Genomic DNA, 18,300 nt, shown 5'->3' on the forward strand with positions numbered 1-18,300 from the left:
TGTCTGGATGGGATATGTAGAAGGTCTACTTCTTTTTCTATTTACACTAAATTTTCAGTGATTCCTGTTATTTTAAACCACATACACCCACACAGCTATGGTTACTTGGAATCTGTCTTGACTGGAATATATCAGGAGTAATTGGGTTGGTATGCCATCTTTTGTTGATAATTGGAAACTCTTGGATCTGACACAAGAAGTTAACAAATTCCCTGTACTTAGCCATATGTTTTAGAAATTCTTGCAACAGCAATTTTCAGGTCATTTGTCTAGCTGGAATTTGAGAAGAAACATATGGCTACTGCTTATGTCCTGCCTTACTATTCTTAAGAGTATTATTTAATAAACAGAAAAGAGCTTATTAGCTGGTAAATTATTCATAGACCTAGCTGGAATTGTACCAGATATGTGCAAGGACTCTTGAAAGGGTCTTTTTTTAATAACCTACATTTGGAATTGTCTGGGCAGAGCTCTATTTCTCTTCTCAGTAAGACAAAGGCAAACACCACAAAGCCATTCATCCCAGTTAAATCAAATTGTATGGCAATTTCACATTAAATACTTCTCATGTGTGATTAAGAATAGAAAAAAATCTTGCTAATAAAGAAATCATGGATTTAGCTGTAACTTGCATTCTGGTGAGCTGTGTAAAGTTATCACTTATAGTCAAGTAATTAAAGTGCTCATATGTGTAGCAAAGATGACTGTATCTTTTTTTTTCTAAATTAGTGGCTACATCTGCTGTAAGACTATTCCAGATTTCAGTTCCAGTGGTGCTTCATATTAATGTTAAAATATTCTCTGGTGCCACCTAATGGTAAAATTATTCAGTTACTTTAAAGTGAGAATAAACAATGGGTGCTCACCACATTTATTATTGCACTTAGGTCCATCAGGATCAGTGCTGGGGCCTGAATATACATATAATAAAAAAAGGCTCCTGAGCCAAATTGCTTCCAGTCAAAACATTTCACTGTTAAAGGAAAAAGTACAGTAAACCCTATACTGCTTCCTTTAACTGTTTTAACTGAACTGTTTTTTTTTTTAAAAGGTTTGGATACAAGCCTGAACCAAACCAACCAGGACTTAAATCAAAGCTGCATTCTGAAAATAACCCATAATTTTGTAAAAGGCCAAATGAAAAACTCAATGCCCTGTTCACCCTTATTCTATTGGGAATACAAAATTCACATTGGGATCTGTTGTGGCTTAACCCCAGCTGGCAATGAGGACCTGCAGCTGTTCACTCAATTCCCCCACCTCCCTCAGTAGGGTAGGGAGAAGAGGGAGAAAAAAGAGGAAAGAAAACCTCCTAGGCTGAGATGAAGACAGTTTAATTAGAACAGCAACAGAAGAGAAAAATAATAATGGTAAAAATATACAAAATACTGATGCAATGTGACTACTGTCACTACCTGATGATCAACTGCCCAGCCTGTCCTGATCAGCAGTCATGGATTCCTGACCAACCCCCATTTATATACCGAGTATGATGTCTATGGTATGGAATATTCCTTTTGCCTGCTTGTCCTGTTTACGCTCCCTCTCAGCTTCTACAGGAAGCTGAAAAAGTCCTTGACTTAATATAATCATTACTTAGCAACAACTAAACCAGTATGTGTTATCAACATTATTCTCATACTAAATCTAAAACACAGCAGCTACTAGAAAGATAATTAACTCTATTCCAACGGAAACCAGGATAGGATCCTAGGTTTGTGTCTAGATTATTATTTTATCTGTATGCTTGCCACAATGCTGCAACTTGCTGGTCCTGTGTGATTTCCAGCAAGCAGAAAGATGCCTCTCTGAATGTGGGAAATACAGTATTGATGCATGGCAATAGGGTCACTCATTTTGCACCATCTTCACAGCCTCTGAGTGTTTCCGAGCAGTTGTGCCACCTGCACAGTTGGTAGCTCTACAGTTAATGAACTCCACAGGGCAGACTGTGTGCTGGAGGATGTGCGAAGGGACCGCTCTGCAGCAGGTGAGGGACGGTACAAAATGAAAGGGGCTTCAAGCCAAAACAGATCGAGAAACTCTACAAAGTCTGCTGAGACACTCAGAGAAGGTCAGGTTCTTGAAGATAAATTACAGCCGGGAAGCCAGTCCCTTTACCTGTCCAAAGTAACCCTTAAGAGACATGGGCCTGCTCCTTCCTGTGTAAAGGCTGTTGGTAATTCTTTCTAGTTTCCTTTCTCTCATGCTCTACAGACTTGGTCTTTCCATTATTTTTCTTATTCTATTTGATTACCTTTAAATATGCTTTAGCAGTGGGACATGAGCGTGCTTACAGTTTTAACATCGGATGTCATTGTGCCTTGCTGTGACAATCGACATGCTTTTCTTGGGGAGTGAGTGGGGAACTGTTTTATTGGGGCGGGAGTAACTTCCTGCTCTAAATGAAGTAAAAGTGTATGTGAATGTTTTGCTAAAGCCTGTAGAGAAATAAACTCTAGTGGGACCATAATAGATGTAATCCTTTATCCTTGTAAGAAGCTAGTGGGAGGGTCAGTGTAGCCAAAGGATGTTGCAAAAGAAGTACTTACATGAATCATTTCTCAATCCTCTGGAAAAGAATGTTCAGTATGTTTTAACTGATCAATTTTGCTATCACACATTTTCTGAATACCTGGTTAAGTTGGAATTAATGGGGTTGAGGCAAATAAACAGCAATACCCTAGAGACAAGGAACAGTTTTATCCAAATAGTTGAAATATTAGGTTTGCTGCCAATTCCTGAGACTCAAAAGGCTATTAAATAATGTAATTGTCAGTTACTCCAGTCAGAACTGACTGTGCCCAATACAACGTGAGCTGCTGATTTCCTCTCTAATGTCCTGCTTTGAACTATAGACTTATGAGGGTTTTTTTTAATGTTCTGAATCACCTTCCTATGTTTTTTTGAATGCAAAGTCCTTTCTTCAAGAATAACTACCCTTGAAAACAAAAAGTATTTGGATGAATAGGAGTTCTGATACCACTTTTAGAGAAGTTCATTTCAAAGTGAAACCATCTGCTTTTTAGCTATAGAATAATTGTATTCTGGGGTTAGAAGTGAGTCTTTCTTTTGTAGCTAATTAAATTCTATTCTGGGAGGAAAAAAAAGCCCACCTTGCTTTTCTCCCAGGTATTTGAGAAAGTTGAGCATCAGTACATGTGAGTAACATGGATAAAGCAGTTGCTATAAAAGTAGTGTTTTTTCCTTTGCATAAGCATGACTAGGGAGGAAAATATTATGGGCCAAATTGTTTGCAGATGTAACTGTTGTGGTTTCATTGAGTTACAGACAGATTTTCAAAAGATTTTGTCCCAATAGGAGATAATATGTGCAAAGCACTTACGATGGTCTAGCCAATTTGTGGGTTCTCAGTCTAAGCTGAGAAATTGGCACTATGTGCTTTTGGAAATCTGGCTTTCAGAGGACTGTGCCACATTACAAAACCAGAGGGTTTGGCCCACTTATGGAACTAACTGCCTGAATACAAATCTTTGATTTATTTTTTTTTTAGGTCAAACCAATAGTAAAATTGTGTTTCCTTCTTTGAGTTCTAGATAAAGAAAGGAATCCTTCATGGGTGGATTGTTGTCCTCAAAGGCACTGGTCACTGACAGTAGTGCTTAATACTGGTTCCCTCTTTGGTTGGGATTCTTCTATAAGAAAAAAGGCCAAAAGATCCTCCAAGTTGAAACTTTCCACCATGTACAGTTAAGCATCCTGAGGTCTCCTGATTGTCACTGTAAGCAGACTGTTCTTGCTTTCATGGTCCTTCATGAATCTGCAGCTGACAATCCGGAGTCACAGGTACTGTCAATGCCAAATGATTAAAAATCATGAAACTGGCCCCCCGTCATGTCATTGAGATACAGTTAAGCCATGTAGATCATGCATTCAACTCCTTTCTGTGTATTAAGAATGGGAAAAGGTGAAGGAAGGAATTAACTCCCTAATTATAGGGGTTTAGTGGGTGAAGCATTACTAGATGAACCCTTGGCACCACTGCAGTGAATAGCAACAGTTCTGCTTGTCCCACAGCACTAATTTTATAACAATATTGCAAGCATCCTGGAAACAGCGAGAGCCAGCAATGCTGTGCCTGTTCGTAGCTTCATTAGTTCCTGAAATTATGGGAAACTCAACTCTGACCCACCCACTCTTTTCAGTCTCCTTTATACTTTTTTTCATTTCTGAAACATCATCTGAGTTATGTTTTATGGCAGGTTTTTCCAGTCCCTGCTCATGGTTAATTTCTTTCAAGGCAAGTTCAATGGGATTTGAAAGCATGGATTTGTTAAGGAGCCTGGTGTGTGTCTGGGTGAGTGTGTGGAGAGAACTCTAGCTCACTGCCTATAGCACATACTGTTCAGGGATGTCTTGATATCTGTAGATACCACTGTACCACTTCATATAAAGTTATTTGCAGCACAGATTTTTATGAAAACGAAGATAGATTCAGGATGAGGCCTTATAGATTCCTACCTATTCATCTTACAAATGTACTTAGTATATCATAATGTTGTCAGTTATTTGCACGCAGAAGTGTTGACTTTAAATAATTTTACAGCCAGATGGCACTCACTCTCAACAGCCTTGAATCCTCCTTACCTCCTTAGCCAGGCCTGGGAAGACTGTCAAGTCGCTAGCTGTGCTTCTCAGAGCTACACCTGCAAAGCTTTGCTCTGGGACATGGCAGGAAAGCGTTGCTTTTCTATGCTTCTGTAGTTAAGAGAACTAGTCAAATAGCCAACCTTAAACTTTCTAGTTACTAGATCTGTGGCCTTGAGACACAGATCATGCCCTAAGCTTATAGTGGAGATACATTAAACCTGTTTAAAGCCATTGCCAGGCTCCTCATGCCTCCACAGAAAGTGTAGGAGCCCACACTGGTACTTCCTGTCTTTAAATTGGATGTTCTCAACAATGGTAGCACCTCAGCTGTGCTGCATAGCACCTCTTTAAATGTTGCCAGGCTGGTTTTGACCTATGCCTCCCAAAAGAAAGTGAAAAGCAGAACAGCTAGACGTTGCCCATTTGCTTCAAGTCCCTGTTTTGTCTTTGTGGTTTTTTTTTTTTAATGTAGCTGATCTGTTAGATGTGAAATCCAGGTCTTACAGCACATTACCTTAACAGTATGCTGTGTGTGGTTATTTTCAGAGGCCTTTAAAGGAGACTCAGAGATTGAGTATTTCCTTAGAGTGACGGCCTTGGTACAGACAACACGCTGCATGCTGAGCTCTCCTCTTTGTGCGAGTCATGAGCTACAGGAACACCAGGGGCTTAGTGGGTTTATATATGCTGGCACTGAATCTCGGAGACAGAAATGAATCAGTAGTGAAGCTCAATCAACCACAATCTTCCTTCTGCTGGAAAGAGAATGAAAAAGTGATTGGTATCAGTGGTGCCGGTGCCTGGAAAATGCTGCAGGAAGGGCCAGGACTCATGTGTCCTGCTGGCAACCTTGATCAGGGCTCCTGCAGAGCCCTGATGAAAAAGAATGTCATTCTGGAGAAATCCCTGTCCAGGCAAAAAAGCTTCCTGAGTAGTAGGCAACTTACAAAATGGGAGCCAGATGCAAAATGTAGATCCAGGCTGGGCTCTTCCTTTCCTTAGAAGCTTCTATCAAACTCAAATTTTACCTTGTTACCTTCAGATTCTTCATGCTTTTCTTCTACTCCCACCCTGGCCTCTGAAGGTATCCTTTCCTACCGTGCTCTGCTTTCAGAGCAAATTACCATAGGAGTCTGAAACAACCCTTTTAAACTGAGCTCCCAGGTCACCTTCTCAGAGCCTCTCTTGTGTCACTGATACCAAAACCTGTGAAAAGAAACAGCATTCTCTGGTGCTTACCTCCTCGGTCTACTCTGCTGTCAGCCAGGGGCAGGTTATGCTCCTTTAAATGCTTTCACAAGTTTGAGGCAGAGGAGCATCAGAGAACCTTCCTTAGAGTGAAAACAGTATAGGACAGGGTATAGAGTTTTCCAGGGATGGCTCTTAGTCCCTATAAGCAAATCCTCAGTCTCTCGCAGAGGCCACAAAATCAGTGACCAAAATTGCTGAAGAACAAACCCCTGAAAAACTGGGATCTCTTCCCCCTGTCTCAGAGTGCTGGTGGGACACCCAGCTCTGATGGCAGGTAAGATGCTGCCAAGTGTTGTTGGTGAGACAGGAAAGCAATGTTCGAGAGAACCTCCATCAGGGCAAGGGCACTACAGAAGAAGATACAGAGTTGTTGGCGTTGCCTGGGATCACAACTTGCTGGGCAGATCATGTCTGAACTAAAACTCCCCACTTTAACCTCATCAGATCTGTGACTGTCCTTGGCACCACTGTATTTCTCTGTTTCACAGGAGCTTGGGCCCCTGCAGTGATGACAGTCTTGAACCTCTCAGAGGCACTGGGAACACTGTGGTGTTACAATCCTTCCAATAAGTGCCTATCTCTTTTTATTCCTTGGCTGTTAGTTTTTATGCCCTTTAATTTTAAACAAAGAAACAAAAAGACAAACCCAAACTTGGAACATTTGAAGACTAAAAGAAAATGTAAGCTCCTTGTATTTTTCTTCTGTCCGTTCTCCCTTAATAATCTTATCAGCAAGTTGCTTGGCTTGTTAAATTTGCTGAAATATTTGCTCCTGATAAGCCTTATCAAATAAGCTCTTTCCGCTTCTCATACAGCCTGACAGTGCCCTCTCGTGCTCGCAGGCCTGGCGGCAGCGTGGTGTTTCATGTGCTGCCTGGGATGGATGCTCAGCCAGCCTTGGCTGCTGGAGTGGCAGTGGCTCATGCCAGCAGTGGGTGTTAGCCCAGAATCCTCGGGGCTCATCCTTGAGTTATATCATGTTTCTTTGCAAAAGAATGCAACGCAGGAGTGTGACATACTTATTTGTCTGTTCTAGTAAATGTGGCTGGTTTTTACAATGCTGTTGCCTAATATTCCTTGACAGACTTCTCCAGGAAATGCCTGGAGCATTCACCTGTCTGTGCTTTGTTACACCGTTGATTTCTCAATCCAGCATGTGCAGAATAGGTAACACCGATGAGCAGCCACGCGTCTTTTGTTCACCTTCTCCCCCCAAAGATACAATGATCAATTTTGTTTTGCCTGGGTTTATGTTGCTGAATGAGTGTTCAGCTGCCAAGTCATCCCTTTTTCTCTAAATGCCAGAGAGCTTCAGTTGCTGTACCGGCACCTGAAAGCCTTTGGCATTTTGGGGTCACTGGTTTGGACTTGCTGTCAGTGCTAATATTATTTGACTTTCAAAATTAGGTTTTAAGCCTTGTGCAAAGCTACATGTGGCCAGGATGTTTAACTGCAGTGTCCATGGTTCATAAATTCCACCCACCAAAACCCAACAGCTAATAGTAACGAAACCCAAAATGGGGGTGATGTATATACATGTAAACAAACACATCATCTCTGTCTTTGGAAGCAATTAGTGAGCAAGATTTCAGTCCAGCACCTGGGGCCAAAATAGCAAGACTATTTTTAACATGTTGCTTAAGCTAGAAGCAAGTCTTCCCAGTGGGAAAGCATTAGTCAGAAAAAACATGCAAAGATGAAACTGAAAAAAAAAAAAACCCAACAAAAAAACACAACCCCCCCAAAATTGCTCAAAGCTGTGAATGCATCCCTGAATGTATTTGTGGGCAGATAGGGAACAATTTGTAAAAGACTACCAGATCCACTTTGAAAGGGTATTTACATTTGTTAGGAAACTCAAAGTAACAGGGAATGAATAAATGGGCTGTTAAATACAGGAAGAAAAAGGAATGACAAAATAGATGATTCTCAATGTTGGTTAAATATTAACTCATAAGTGTCATCAGTCCTTGAACTCGGTGTCAGAAATCTCTATGCTGGTTTTAGGTAGCAGTATCTTTTGAAGTGTAGAACATAACTTAAGACAGTAATAATCGCTTGTTTATGTTTCAAAGTTTCCAGCAATAGCAGTTGTATGAAATACTAGAAAGTGATGCTGAAGCCCATTTCTGTACTGGTGTGTGGCTTATGGGCATACACAATGGCAAACATAGAAGCCTATGCTTTATTGTTTCACTGTTTCGGATACCTGCACCTCATTTCCAGAATGCAAGTGATGATTTGTGAGGCTGAGCCCATAAGGAATGGGGATATGGATACGAAACTTTTCTCTTATTACTTGCCCTCTCTGCTTTTGGTACCTCTGACCCCCACTTCCCATGTGGAAGGGTGGCTTAGCAATGGGAGCGATTCTGTAGAAGTGCTGGGAAGAGATGCATGGCCTCAGGCTTTGTTCTCAGCTGTGACAGGGCTTTTGAGATATGATAGCTGGAAGCACACAAAAGCTGGGACCCACCACTGAACACAAGGAAAAATACTTTGGCCTGATAATGATGTTGAAGACTTACTTTAAACGACCCACAAAAGCAAAACAGTGCTCTTGAAATGTTCTCCATGAAGATATCTGTCTGTATTTGCCATGTGACTCAGATTCAGCAGGGATGGGGAGCAGATGGGAAGAGCTGATGACAGCTTAGGACAGGCTGGACTGAAGGAACTGAGCTTCCCTAGAAATTCAGCAAGAAATACTGCAGAAAACAAAGAAAATAAAGGAGGTGAATGTGGCTTGGGAAGTGTTTAAGATCAGATTGCAGTAGGCAAGCACTTCGCAAATGGGACGGCGAGAAGACGGAAAGATGCCAAACAGCTTTGAAAGAGAAGGGCTTCAAGGGGTGAAGGCAGGGAGCGGTGCACATGGGCAGCGGGTAGGGGTAGGAAGAGCACTAATGGTGTAACGCAGCACCTTTGATTTTGTTGTGGATAAACCTCTGAAACTTCACTCCTGGGACAGCAGTCAGCAAAGTCACACCCAACTTAAAAACCAGTGCACGCTTGTAAGCAGGTTATGGGCATGAGTTAATTGAAAACAGGTTTGCAGCTTGGTGCACATGGGCAGAATCACAGTGGAAAGATCAAGGGAGAGGAATATTCCCTGCTGCTCCTGGGGTGTGTATTCCAGACCACGGCTGGCTGCACGCACAAGCAGAGTGGGCTGCTACCTGGAGGGCAGGTTGTCTGCTCTGCTTGTATTAGAGGCAATGGGTTTTGACAGAACAGCTTGTTCCTCTCCGTAGCCAGGCTCTCCCTCCCGTGTGCAGGGGCCTTTGCTGATGGATGGACGGGGATGTGTGGGTGGCAGCTCCTCCTGTGAGCGAGGGACTAGCATCGGCCCTCCCAGCCGCAGCGCTAGTCACTGCCCTGCTTGTGTCACAGCCTGGGCTGCAGGAGCAGCAAGTTGAGGTCTTCAGAGCCCCACGCTGGTCTCTGCCTCAGCCATGTGGGCAATGGCCAGGGAGAGGTGGAGTGAAGAGGAGCTGGTGAGCTGGGAGGAGGAGAATCTCTTGGCTCTTCTCGAAGTCCCCCTGAAATATCTGCTGACCTCCAAACCCGCACTTCCTTGCCTACAGATTCTGACTCACCGTCAGTTAACCTAGCGTGACATCAAGCCTTTTCTTATGTAACCCCCTGACTGCTCAGCTTGCTTTCTGCCTTCTCCCAGGCTTTTATCCCTTCCTCAGGCCTCTTGGCTACAGCCCTAACCCAAGGCTTTGCTGAGAAGTCTAAAGCCAGTTCTGTTGGGAAAGATATTCTTCAGTAGAGGCACTGGTATCAGGCAAGGTGCCAATGTGTCTTCCTCTTCCAAGTGACATTTTTGTGGCATTTGTGTACGGAGGGCAAAAGCAAGGGTTAATGCTCTGACAGGCGAAGGGCAGTGGATTAGGAGTATGCTGTATCTGCAGTTAAACAGATCTTCCTGTCCTCCCTCTATTATTATTATGGTTGTTATTACAGTCATTTGTAGGGCATCTAAGTGAAGTTCATCCAGAATATAAATGCTTGAAATTGAGGAGCGAGGCAGAAGAAAACATTAAGATTTCCAAGTGGAGATGACCTCTGTTGCTCTCTGAGCTCAGACTATTTTTGGCAGGAGCAGAATGAAGAGAAGGCTTGCCTTGGAAAGAAGGCGGTGCAGCTGCCAGCCCCTGTAATTAGCCAGAAGGCCCGCAGAGTGCGGGGAGGAGGTCACAGAGCACACGGCTCCTGCCGTGGCGCTGCTCCATCCAGAGCAGAGCCCGCAGGAATGTAAAGCCTAGCCAAAGCCCGGGTAGTGCAGCTGATCCCATGCAAAGGCCAGAACCATTCTTCTGGGACTGATGAGTCTGCTCATGTATAGTGTGCACCGTAGAGGGTGGACAACGCTCTCAAGTCTTTGGGGCGGGAAACGTATCCTCTGTGTATGCACAGAGGACTGATTTGGTCCTTACCGGGTGCCTCCAAGCGTGCTCAGAGGTAGTAGTAATTCAGATAAGCTAGAACCTTGATGACCCAAATTGCAAGCGAACTTCTGAAATGTAAAATAATGGAATTTGTAATTTCTATAATTGCTTAGTGTCACTGCAGAGGAAAAGGAATTACAGCAGGCAAGATTTCTCTGGCAACCTCTGGGTCAGTGAATCTATCTTATCTCTTTATATATAAGTTCCAGACCTGCCAAGAGCCTATGTGCGAACTATTTTCTGCTGAGAATTGAAACTGAGCATAAGGGTTTTTTTTATGAAGACTTAATTTTTTCACATGTTTTTATCCTGTCTCTTGTCCTCCAAGGAAGGTAATCAAGGAAACAAGACACCAAAAAAAAAGTGTTTGTCAGGATTTTTACTACAAATATTTTCCCTCCATGATATTTAATAGGAAAACCACATTTAATTTTTCCTAAAGCAATTCATTCATCGATATAGGTTGGGTTAAGGATGTAAAGAGTGAGTATATTACACTCAGGAGTCACATGGTGATAGACGTGGGCTTGATATCAGAGGCTAAAGATAAAAACCTCCTTTCCATGGCAATATTCCCTACTTGCTGCTTTCCTCAATGGGCAGCAGCACAGCAGTGTATTTGTATACTCCCCAGAAAAGCTGGATCCAGAGCCAGTTCCTGGCCTGAATGTTGTCTGTTTCTAACCAAGAGCAGCTTCTCTATAGAAAAGAAAGCCAAGTGAACATGCAGGTAATAGGTGAAGATGTATTTCAGCCTGCTTTACTCAAGGTATGGAGCTCTATGCTAGTTCCACTGCTTTCTTTTTTTAATTTCTTTCTGTCTCCATCTCTGTTCAAGCAGTGGGGAAGTTCAGTTCCTCAAGAGCAGCTTGACTTGTGGGGTCTCTCAGCTCCTCATTAGCTGATGGAGTTAAACAAAGTGGAAAACTCTCTGGGACTTTAAAATAATGATGTGTGCTTCTTGAGAGGCATTTCCCATCGCTTCTGTATTGGATTTCAGAAGCATTTTAGGTAACAAATCTATTTCTCATGGGTCCTGTTGTGGTTATTTTATTTCCATGTGGATAGATTTGTTTCACAGGTCTGTTTTTGATGTCTGCATGAGACAGCTGAGGGGGGAGGAAAAAACCTTGTACAGGAGAGAAGATGCAAAAGTAACCATAATGATCTAGACAACTAAGATGTTTCCTCCATAATTTTTTTGTGAGTCATCATATTCTAAACTGCACGGGCTATGGCATGGATTGGCATAGACTTTGATACTAGTCTTCATTCACTCACTTCAAAACTTTTCTTTAAAAACCTTCAACACTTTTTTCTGGTCTTCACAACTTTGCTGTGATATCTGACAGGGATGCCAGATGGCCCAAAGAGATAAACATCAAACAAGTAAAGTGTCCCTGCATCCAACCCTTTGATGGTCTCTGTGGTGACGGCTCGCTGGAGATTTATATCATAGAAATACTTGCACAGCACTTTCTCTGACTTGTGCCGAGATTCAGGCCCAGAGCACCTGTCCGCGCTTTGCAGTTCCGTCCAGACGTGATCTTCTTCAATCCTTTTCTTGTACACACAGTACTTGCTATCCTCTTGTGTTCCTAGCCAGGCGATGGTGACAGAGTTGCAGGTCCTCAGTTTACTGAAGGACTTGATTTTCAAGCTCTCTGGAAGAAGTGGGAATAAGGGCTTGTGGAAATGGGGGGACACCTGTACTTTCACAGAAGAGTTAGACTCCTCTGTGGACCTCAGCTGCACCAAATATGTGTCCAGCAGCTTTCCCTTCAGCAAGAAATACCTCAGACCCGAGATGTTTTCCGATACCACTGTTTTACCGTTCTTTGTTATGTGAACCCTTACTTGGCCACGACACAACTGAAAGGTGAACTGTATTTTCTTGTGCCTTGCCTGGTACTGCAGACTGTAGAATTTCTGTTTTTTCCCATCCAGGACAACCTGAATCACTTTCCCATCTTTCAGCTCCATCACCTTAGGTTCAGGTTCTTCCAGGGTTCTTGCAAATGTCCCGGTGTAAGCAGCGCTGGCATTTGTGAGAAGATTGACAACAAAAACGTCGAAGTAATACTGAGTGCTGGGACTGAGATTGGGCACTGTGTAAGTGTTCTTGGTTCCCATGCATATCTGCCTGACTTCCCCACTGCTCACCTTGTTAATGATGCTCAGTTCACTATTGGACAATATCATCACCTGCTGAGGTTCAAGAAGGTATGGAGAGAGAGACAAAGCTAATGCAGGTGGCAATTTCATTCCAGAGGATCTGATTGCTGTCTCAGCAGCACATAAACTCTTATAGTTGTGCTTTTCATTAACCAGAAGACAGTACTGGATGTTTTCTCTATGTTGCAAGACAGAGGGACTGTGTTTCCAGGTCAGAGTCACTGTTGTATGCCCAATGCCAATAACATCTATGCGTGGATCCATTGGAAGCTCTGGATAGAGGTGCCCAGATGTGTCAGTGGTTAAATACACGGTAATGTGTGTGTCTCGCTCAGTGGACAAGAACTCTAGCATGTAAAGGGCAGAATGAGAAGACATACCCATGTAAGTCTCTACAGAATTTCCCTTATAGTTAAAAATGGTGGACACCATGCTTGGAGCCTTCTGAGATTTTGAGACCTCTTGTGTATCATGATCACCTGCAGACAAAAAGCAGACTTGTAACTTTTGTTTTAACAGATGTGAAATAAAGCACATCGCATAGCTTTTGTTGTTCACGTGTCAGGGAACATCCCATTTTCTTCCTGAAAACAATAATTAGAACTAAAAATATTTTCGCTACTGGCAATTTATTAAAATAAATTTTGAGTAGCTTTTATTTTAGCAGTGCAGTTGTAGAATTATGTTTTCAAAAAGACTATAATTATAAAACCACAACTTGCAAAAGCTTGACTTGTATCATGTCTGATGTCCCTACAATTTTCTTCTTCCAATGGCTGTCTCTGAGTATTTTACTTCAAGGAGACTCATACTTTTTATGAAAGGAGTTTTCTTTGGTTTAGTTTTGTGCCATTGTCTCCTCTGAAGAGGGAAAACTTATGACTTCAAAGGAACATTGTTTGAACTCCTCGGTCAGGTGTACCTGCCTGACAGGTAAGAACTTGTTAATGGCAGCTTTCAGATTTTACTTTGAAAAATTAATTGAAAAAAATCACGAAAGAGCATGGAATTTCCTCTTAGGCTAAAGGCAGCATAATGCCCACTGCCATGGTAGATGGTATTCCTTGAAGAATAAAGGGCTAAATCTTCTCTGTGTCACTGTGGGGTGACCGGTTCAAGTGGCCGAAGCCACAGAAAAAGACCTGAGGCAGCAGAGGGAAGTTTGGGCCAGTACAAACAGCTTATGAAGCTGATCTGTGTTTGTGGAGCCCCAAAGACCCGGGGTTGTTCCCAAGTATTACCCTTAGATTTAGACTTTTTCCACATGTAATCCTCGATTTACTTGAGTTGAAGGCAAAAATCCCATGGGCTCCCATGTTTCACCCATGGAGACAGGGATGTCCTCTTCAGGCAATGGCAGTTTACAGGAGAGGGAAGCGTGAGATGTTTAAGCTTGTGGGGAATTTCCTATAACACAACTCCTTATGAATAACTTACGCTTTCTATGTCTCTGCTTAGGCAGAGTGAAGGTCTTACCTCGTGCTGCTTTTCCGAGGAAACTTGCTGAAGCCTTGTGCTCAAGTATGCTCCATTCAATGGGAACATCACAGGGGGTCACTGTTATTGTGAAAGGTGCAAGGGCTCTGCCTTCCTCCAAAACAAAGTAATACCTGTAGGTGTGGATTGTAATCAGCCATTCTGGTGTGGGTCACCCCACAGTGGGTAGAAATGACTGCTGGCCCTTGAGGTGATCAACACAACGGGATGGTGAACATCTGAAATCTTCAGCTGTGGGAAGAATATGTGCTGTGTTTTTTTTCTAATCCACAAATATTTGCTGGAGGTTTTATCCGCTTACCATAGACAATATTTTTCCCACTGAACTTTAACACATTTCACTTGAATATCGTATCTCAGTACTTACCTGGTTATTTTGGATGATGGATGTGATTAAACTGACTACCTTCTAGATAACCACCTGTTGGCTACTTCTGGGGAATTTGGTACACTTTTTTGCAGGATTTCCTGACTGGAGTTCAGTGAAAGCTCATAGAGCCTATCTTCCCTCCTGTGTGCTTGCACATCTAGGGCTTCCCGAGTGTCAGACGAAGTGCATATAATGGAATAGTTTTAGCCAGTCCTGAACATTATCAGTTGCCAGTGGCAGTTCCATCCAGGCCTGTTCTAACTTACTTGCCTTCATGACAGAGGCTGCGGTGCGGGAGCAGTACAAGGTGACATCACTCTACTCAGTCAGATTTTGGTTCTTGCTTAAAAAAGCCCAGCCTCCTGTCTCGCTCCTTTGGTCTTCTGTTTATTTCTGTTGTTTCGGTGTATATGGACTATATACAGCCACAGAAATGTTTGGACTTGGGTCGCTCACTCTGCAGTTAAATGAAGGCAGTTCAAGATTTTTTTTGTTCATTAGTGAGACTGGCCTAGTCATTATGGGTAGATCATGTCAGCCTAGAGGTCTGGCTTACTGTCAGGATATGGCTACTGGGCCAGAGTCAGGCTTCACTGGAAACAGTTCCACATTCTTGAGTCTTTTACTTTAAGCCAAAACTTGTTGGATGACACTGGGGTTCATAAGGTCCTTACCTCACCGTGCTAAACTGAAGGGGGTTTTGCTTCCTAATTGCAATCTTAATGTTATGCCACAAGAGCACTACAAAATTCACTTTTCTCTGGGATTTTGATACCCATTTGCCTTTAACAAGGATAGCTTTTAGTTTTGCTCTTGTGAGCATCGTCACATTATATAACATGTGCCATGTTCCAGTTTCTTTCTGTGCAATGCATATCAAGCCTGAACCATCTGCCTCACTCTCTGCTCCAGGACCACTCTGCTCTGGTGTATGTCAAAATCTGTATGTGTTGCTCACTGTCCAAAGTGGAGTCCAAATAAAGCACTTGACGTGCGTCTCTTCCCATCAAGCAGATCAGTCTTTGCTGCCTAAGATGCTGTGCCAGTTGTAATAGGTAGATCACCTACATCTCTAGATACGGCAGAACACTCTGCGGATATTTTGGGGAAGTGAAGAATCTGTAGAATTTCCACATGCAAAGCACTTTTGATCTTCACAAGCTTTAGTGCCGTTCAACAAAAACACTTCTAACGTGCGGGATACTGGCAGAAGTTTTTCTGATAAGAAGTCTGTGCAGATATTCTATTGATTTTTAGGATAGTTAATTTGCTGGGTGAAATTCTCGTGTCTTTCAGTGAATGTCAAGCAACTGTCTTTGCAGTTCTGAAACCAGGCTCTTTGGGACATGACTGTCTGCTGTTGCAGCCCACCCGTTCTGTATCAGCTCTGCTGCTGCTCTGACAAACACCACACAGAGAGCTGCCTGAAATGCATAGGTGAATCGAAACTTCATCTCAGAGGGTCACTCCAGATTATTGGCAATGTAATGACACTTGAGCTAAACAGCAGTGGGGCATTTCTTTGGAAATTCAGTGGACGCTGATAGAGCTCCGCAGGTGCACAGCAATTCTTGGCTTGTACTGGCAGCGTGAAGCTACCAGTGTCACAGGGAAGTATCTGAGAATAGGAGTGGCTGATTTGCTCTTACCTTTTAGGTATATCCTTCAGCAGGTGGATTGTCGTCTCCTTGCCATCAGCAAGTATCAGGGAGTGGTAGAAGTTGAAGAGAGCTGTCTGGAAGCTTTGTTGGGAACTGGTGGTGGGTGCTTTTATGGAATGACACAAGCAAGCCGCCATGAGAAGATGGAGAGGCAGATAAAACCAGAACCAGGACATCTTCAGTACTGCAAAGTAGGATGACAAAAGTGAATGGAAACTGCTGTCTTTGGGGAGAAAATAATCATTGACCCTCTCTTTCTGTGCCTTTCCTGATAGTTATCGTAATTGCAGCAAGCCAGGCATTCAAACAGTGCCAGTCTCCATTTTGCTAAATTGCTTAAAGTTCACAGATAAATATTTCTCAGGATTTCTCTGCAAAGATTTAATGGCAGAAGCTGCTATGGAGTCTTTTATTATAGAAAAATATAGTCAATGTAGCACAAGTGAAATATCACAAGACAGTTATGGAAAAAAAACAACTTTGCTGACAAAATGAATGGAGAATTACATTTAAAATATTTTTCCTAGTTTGTAGTGTTCACTTGCTAAATTTCAAGGCTGGGTTATTTGTAATGAAACTGTCACTTTCAAACTCATAGGAGGTCACTATATCCCAAATGCTACTTCTGCTGTTCTGTCAGAGACCATTTAATTTTTTTCATCCATGGTGACTGTAGGTATGCGTAGAGAAGAGGATCAGAATAACTTATTCAGAGCAGTGTAAGACACTGTTTGATGAAAAGTGAAGCATCCTAGATAAGAATCCCTAAACTGATACTTACACTAAGAGCTTAAAATCTCCTATCTCATTTGGAGGAAGGCTTTATTACTGTAGGGCAGTTGGATAAATCATTCTGAGATTTTTGTGTTGCCCATCCCTTTCTCATCTGCATCACTTACAGCCCATCTCAGCATTTGCTGCTTACTGGAACTGTAACAGTTCTGTTGTATTCACTCCGATAAGAGATTAAAAAAAAAAATCATGTATGCCCCTTCCTTTCGCCAGGAAGCTTTATTATGTGTGAATCTATGCAAGAAATGTACACAAACAGTCACCAAAATCATCTCTGCAAATACTGACATTATTTAAACTGTGCTATGTACATTGCACAGAGCTACACAGATAGGAGACTCCAGTTAAAAGGAGAAATTTTGCCAGTACTCTACTATGTGAGGTTATTGATGAGCCTTACAACTTTTATGTCTGCCGCATCTGGTTTCAGAAAGAGACAGAAGTGCAAAATTGGAAAGCATGCAAGAGGGAGAAGAAAGAAGGGCATAGACCTTTAATACAGGTGCTAGCTGTAGCTCGGGGATTTGGAAAGCAGAGGGAGCTCTGTGAGCAAGATCCCTTTTTTGAGGAAAAAGTAGCTTATTGCATCTTACAGGCAGCAAGGAGTAGAGATCCTGGTTAAATCTGATTATTGGCTAATGATAGAAGAGAACATAAAAAACAAGGGCTCAATCCTTTGTTTTCACTCGTTTCTGAGATCAGTCCTTTCCTTATGGTGCCTGCAAATGTGCAGAAGATCTTAGGCAGTCAAAATATCTACAATTCAGCAGACCTGCTGTCCACTACAATTAAAGTAACTTTATAAAAGGACCAGTTCCTTTATAAATACATTTCAAACATGCGCATTTAAACATAGTATTGAATACATCTGTGGATTTTTATCTACAAAATTTGTTTTTGTCTGTGATTTGCAAAGTAATGCACATCTTTATTATCAGTGAGATTATTATTGAAATGATCACTACCAGGTCATCCAAATGTCCTACTTAACATCCCAATAAAGTTAGGATATTCTCTTCCTCTTTGTAATATTTTTAGCACTTGGCTGAATGCAAGATCAACCAACTATCTGAGCAAGTTGAAAGAATAGTTAAGATTATTCCATCAATTCCGTTTTTAATGTTCTTATAAGAGAACTTTCCTTATGACTCTCAGTCACTTCTTTGCCACTCTGTTATTCTTGTAGTCTATAACTATATAGTATATAACTATAGCTTACAGATTCAAAATATATCCCCAAATATTTTGCTTTACCTTTGACAGTAGAATCTGAGTTGCTCTGCGCTTCAGAGAGGATTAAAATCAAAACGAAAAAAAAAAGTCTTTCTGCTGCTTAAATGACAGGATCTTGGAAACCACACTGATACCACGGTAGCTCAGCTTTTCTTGTCCAGGAAAACAAACAAACCAAGCAACCGACCAACCTATAATCAGCTTATCCCAAAGAGAACATCATCCTAAAGGCTGATTTTACTCAATTACACAA

General features: G+C 42.1%; 1 protein-coding gene across 1 annotated transcript; it reads right to left on the reverse strand.

Moving 5' to 3' along the window:
- Nucleotides 1-11,624: 11,624 nt before the first annotated feature.
- Nucleotides 11,625-16,198, reverse strand: LOC104293519 (protein NDNF-like). Its single transcript, XM_009893026.1, has 3 exons — nucleotides 16,011-16,198; nucleotides 13,971-14,104; nucleotides 11,625-12,973 (listed from the first exon to the last, which is right to left on the reverse strand). The coding sequence occupies exons 1-3, from the start codon at nucleotides 16,196-16,198 to the stop codon at nucleotides 11,625-11,627; spliced, it is 1,671 nt and encodes a 556-aa protein (XP_009891328.1).
- Nucleotides 16,199-18,300: the final 2,102 nt, after the last annotated feature.

Source organism: Charadrius vociferus, unplaced genomic scaffold, assembly GCF_000708025.1.
Source record: "Charadrius vociferus isolate BGI_N301 unplaced genomic scaffold, ASM70802v2 scaffold429, whole genome shotgun sequence".
Classification (NCBI taxonomy): Eukaryota; Metazoa; Chordata; class Aves; order Charadriiformes; family Charadriidae; genus Charadrius; species Charadrius vociferus.